We start from the raw sequence: 5,315 nt of genomic DNA on the forward strand, positions 1-5,315 counted from the left end.
GCTTTTGCCGCTGAGCTAAATCCCCAGCCCCCTATTGCACAGTCTTGTTATGCTATGAACAGGCTGTTAAAATTACACTTTCAAATTCGCTTTGCCTGGACACAGGAGAACCCGAGGCTTCCACCGCGGATCCGGCAGGAGGCCCAGAGCTGCAGGCCCTCATTAGCGCTAAGGGCAATCAGACAATAATACTATTTGCAAACGACAGGTACTTTCCATTGCCAGCTCTTCGTTATTTATTTGCCCACCCTCTACTGCCCTCAAAGGGTAGAGAAGCAGGGGTGAATTTTATCCAGCAGGTTTGGTGCCTGGAGGCGTGATCACGCTGTGTTACGGGGAGGTGAGGAAAGCGTCCCCCAGTTGACCTGGTGATAACTCCCAATGTCCCAGACTGCCCTCTCCCTGGCCCCCAGACTTCTTCCCCGCCTTTGCCCCCCTCCTTAGAGCCACCTCCCAAGGCGGGGACGGCGCTTCTAGGGTGCAGGGGTCGCAGATGCCCCAGGAAACCTCGGCTGACTCCAGGGATGGGTGTACAGGGGTGAGAAGCAGGGGCTGCCCCCTCCCCGCCCCCTGGCTGGGAATGAACGAATGCTTTCCGGGAAAGGCTGCATCCTGCCCTGGGTCACAAACCCATCCAGCAAAGAAAAGGGGGGTTTTCTACCCAACACTGCAACAACTGGCTCAGGTACTCGGGGAAATGAGCCCGAAGCGAGCTAATTTGAAATTCGCGGCCCCTTTCCCCTAAACTTCTTAGCTTCTGCACACCAAACAAGGAAACATCACCAAACAATAATCCTTGTACATCTGAACAATTCAACCTTGCCCGGGCCGTCAGAAACACACTGGCCAGCCCCACTCCAGCAGGGTCATTCAGAGTAGCGTGCCCTCATCACCTCCTCCTCCCTCCACGGCAGCCCCCCACGGCGGACTGTGTTATTGTCCTCGTTTTTCAGTGAGGAAACGGAGGCACAGAGGGCTAACAACTTGCCAGGTCCCACGGCCAGTGGCCGCAGTCCCCCTCCAGAACCGCACCTGACCGCAGGTGGTGCTATACGCTGTGCTACGACCTCCGGTGTCCGTGTAATACTATCCCTCTCACGGCACTGGCACTGTGAACACTGCTAAGCACCTGCAGATGCGTGAACTGGGCCTAATTTCCAACCCTGTGTTCTTGTCCCAGGAGACCCCGCTTTCCTGCTGGGGGAAGTGAAGGTGAGGGTGGCATGGTCTGCACCCCCGGGCCTCTCGCATCCCAGCACCCACAGCAAGGGCTAGGGCGGAGGAGGAGCCACACAGCAGCCTAACATTCTAAGCAGGAAATTAAAAAGGGCACTGGCAGAGGCGCCGCCTAACCTTTACAGCTCCCTCCTCCCGCCTCCTATGGGCCAGAGAGGCAGTCTGTTTGCCTAATGAGATGTTCCCCTTCTTCCGAGACAGTGCTGTGGGCTATCAGGTCGGTATGCAGGTGACACCAGCACCGGTGCCCAGGCCGCCGGGTCCTGCTCTGCTTCGCTCTGCTCTGCCTGCCTTGGAGGGAGGTCTCTGCACCAGTGTCAAGGAAAGAGCAGCTCCTGATCTGCTCCCGCCCCGGGGGATGGGAGATTAATGAGAGAACGTTTGTCAAGTTTGCTTTGATCCTCGCTTGGAAAGAGCATTTCAGCCCAAAGTATAAGGGAGATGATTCTTTAATAAGATCTTCAGGGTTCTCGGCCAGCCAAGTCCCGTCCTATCAGCTCATTAAAGCCCAGAGGCGACTGTGCTGCCCAGCTTCTGGGGAACCAGGACTCAGCTGCTTTCAGGCAGCTTCTTCTGCCCAACAAACAACAGCTCTTTAAAGCCCTGGAGGGGGATTTCCGAGGACCTGGGGATCCCCCTGCAGACTTGGGGAGCTGGGACCGGGCCCTGGGTCGTTCTCTGTGCAGGGGTCACCTCAGCCCCTTCCTTGCCTCGTCCCCGGGGCAGGGGACAGGAGGGCCCCGTGGGACAGTCTCTGCAGCCCAGGTGCCTGGGCCTAGCACACAGTGATGAATGAATGAATCAGGGCCAGAGAAGTCTGAAGAATAATTTCCAAGGCAGCAAACCCACAGCCAGAGCTGTAAGGTGCTGACACTGTGCTAAGTACTGTGAGCTAAGTGCTTTACAGATGGTGTTTAAATTCCACAGCAACCTCGTGATACAAGCACTGAGTAATTATTTCATCTGCGGTCTCGATGGAACTGGGATGCAGGAAGGAACTCGTCACATCACGCAGGTGGTGGGAGAGCGAGGCTGGGGCTTGACCGGCTGTCACTAGAGGGGCCACTCTGTCCCAGGTGTCCACCTACCTCCTCTCACCTGCACGGAGCAGCAGCCCCAGCACACCTCCTCCTGGGTGTGGTGTGCAGAGGAGCTGGGTTCCTGGGTTTCAGGTTTTCTGTTTTTTAGCAGTGGAGATTGTACCCAGGGCCTGCTAGGCAAGTGCTGTGCTAGCCTACATCCCCAGTGTGTATTACTTTGAGACAGGGTATAACTAAGTTGCCTAGGCTGGCCTTGAACTCCATATCCTCCTGCCTCAGCCTCTAGGGTCACTGGGATTACAAGTGTGTGTAATTACACCTTGCTGTTAACAGATTTTTTTCTTTTTCTTTTGAGGCAGGATCTCCCTATCTAGTTCAGCTAGACCCTGAACTCACTATTTAACTGAGGCTGGCCTTGAACTCACTGCAATCCTCCCGCCTCAGCCTCCTGAGTGCACCACAACACCCAGCCTAGATTTTCTCATACTGAACCATTCTTGCATTCCTGGGATAAATGGCACATGATCAGAACATTATTTTACATATTGCTGACTTCTGATTGCTAATATTAAGATTTTTCTTACATTTATAAAAGAGATTGACTTGTAATTCTTTGTCTCATTTCTGGGATCAAAATAGACTGATGGGTTTTGGGAAAAGTTTGTATAATAGAATTGTTTTTCCAATTGCCTACAAATTTCTGGTGGAGTTTTAAAAATTTGTGTGAAGGTAGATTTTATTTATTTATTTATATATTAATTGTGGTGCTGGGGATTGAACCCAGAGCCTCGCACATGCGAACTGGGTACTTTACCACTGAACTGAGGTAGATTTTACATTAAAGCTCTTCAACGGTTTTAGGCCTTAAAAACCTACATAACTCCAGGGCTGGGGATTTAGCTCAGTGGCACAGTGCCTGTCTGGCAAGCGCAAGGTCGTCAGTTGGACTCCCGGTACTGGAAAAACAAACAAACAAATGAAAAAAACCGAAAAACTTATATAACTCCTTCAGTCAGTTTGGTAAGTTTTGTTCCTATAATATTGTCCCAAAGCCTTTTTTGTTTTGTTTTTGGTGCTGGGGCCAGGCCCAGGGTAGTTGTATACTAGGCAAGCCTTCTATCCCTGAACAACACTCCTGACCCTCCCCCGAAAGCTTTTGTTTTTCTTTCGTTATTTTTTTATTTTGTTTGTTTTTGGTGTTTCTTCCGGTACCAGGAATCGAACTCACGACCTTGCACTTGCCAGGCAGGCGCTTTGCCGCTGAGCTAAATCCCCAGCCCCTATTTTTTATTTTGAAACCAGGTCTCGCTACATAGCTGAGGCTGACCTCAAACTTGTGATCCTTCTTGGCTCAGCCTCCCAAATGCGGAGATTACAGGTGTGCCCTACCTCATCTGGCTGAATTATCTTTTATTTATAATTAGGATATCCTATTTGTCTAAGTTAAGTGTATTTTTTAAAATTTCCAGATGTTGGGGCTGGGGAAATGGCTCAGTGGCATAGCACCAGCCTGGAAAGTGCAAGGTCCTGAGTTCAATTCCCAGTACCAAAAAAATATTTTACAGATGTGGATTTCTTTTCCATTTATACTTACAACTTAATTGTGGAAAAGAATGTGGTTTGTACAGTACTCTAATAATTGCTTAGATTTGCTTCGTGCTTAAATTGGTTTGGTTGCCAAGACAAACTGACAAATAGCTCCATGGGGCGGGAAACTCAGGGACAGGCACTGGGCTGAATACCTGACACTGTGCAGCAGGGGATGGCGGCAGGAGGAGGAGGACCGAAACATCGAGTCACGCAGAAATGTGGGTGCTCGTCTCTCCCTGGGCTGGATTTCTCTGCGCCTCCTTTCCAAGCCTGTCGGTTGTGAAGCTTAGCATCTATCCCACAATGCGGCTGCGAGGACTAAATGAGTTCATCCTAAACTGGCCCAGGTCCCCGGGGCCAGTACTAGTCACTCTTTGTGTTTGTTTTTTCCTTTCTTTGTTTTTTGAGACAGGCTCTTGCTACGTAGTCCCGGCTGGCCTTGAACTGAGGGATCCTCCTGCCTCAGCCTCCTGACTGCTAGGATTACAGGTGTGCACCACCACCCCCGGCAATATTATCTTATAAAAATTGTATGACCTACATTTTCCTACGGTGTCAGAACAACATCTTCCATAAAACTCGAAGTTGTCTGGCTTTATCTTTTCCATGTCAGTTCACTACCCTCAAGGCTCAGCTCCCAGAGGAGGAGGATCCCAGCGGTCACCGAGGCCAGGTTTTCTGTTACACGGATGTTTTCGTTCCTTCCTGTACTCAGTATTCACCGAGGGGCCTAGTTAACTAAGCTCCTGCCCGAGCACACGCAGGGTCACAATCCTTGCTGTCGGGACTTGCAGAGAGGGAGAGGGCTCCTTGCCGGGTTGCCAGCCTTCGGCCCTGGTGTCCAGGAGGCCCCGGGCTCATCCGGTCTCCGGGCCAGTGTCCAGGAGTCCAAGGCCTCGGACGCCGGGTCCAGCAGGACCGGCTCACCCCCACGCGGGCGAGCAGCCCGTGCACAGTTCCCCGCCCAGCTCCGGGCCCCAGAACCAGCCCGAGAGCTCGGGGTCCGCCCAGACAGAAAGGGCGCAGGCTCTGGCGCGTGCACAGTTCCCCGCCCAGCTCCGGGCCCCAGAACCAGCCCGAGAGCTCGGGGTCCGCCCAGACAGAAAGGGCGCAGGCTCTGGCGCGCGTCGGGGACCAGCGGGGAACAAACTCACCTTCCGTCGGTCCCCGCTCCCGGTGTCGCCGCTGGCTCGTAGGTGCTGGGCCCGGAAGCGCGCGTCCCGAGCCGCCTCCGCCGGCGTCGCGCATTCAAACTCCGCGCTCCTCCCGCGCGCGAGCTCCATTGGTCGCCGTCCGCTGCGCGGATTGGCTGCCGCCCGAGGGCGGTCAGGGCGCGTGCGCACTGAGTGGCGGCTGTGGGCGTGGCCACCCCGGTCCCGCCGGGCGCCCTGAGGCGGCTACTGCGCACAGAAGGTGGCTTCGCGCGCGGGGAGCTGACGCAGCCGCCGT

The 5,315-nt window shown here is 53.8% G+C and overlaps 1 protein-coding gene across 1 annotated transcript in view; it reads right to left on the reverse strand.

Annotated features, from left to right (window-relative positions):
- Kif18b (kinesin family member 18B) overlaps positions 1 to 5,227 on the reverse strand; it is a 15,227-nt gene extending 10,000 nt beyond the window's left edge. The window contains exon 1 of the mRNA XM_005394558.2: positions 5,021 to 5,227. Within this exon, the coding sequence (XP_005394615.1) occupies positions 5,021 to 5,114 (94 nt within the window). The 5' untranslated portion in view covers positions 5,115 to 5,227. The remainder of the gene's footprint in view (positions 1 to 5,020) is intronic.
- Positions 5,228 to 5,315: the final 88 nt, after the last annotated feature.

This window comes from Chinchilla lanigera, unplaced genomic scaffold (genome assembly GCF_000276665.1).
Source record: "Chinchilla lanigera isolate Chin_1 unplaced genomic scaffold, ChiLan1.0 scaffold00050, whole genome shotgun sequence".
Classification (NCBI taxonomy): Eukaryota; Metazoa; Chordata; class Mammalia; order Rodentia; family Chinchillidae; genus Chinchilla; species Chinchilla lanigera.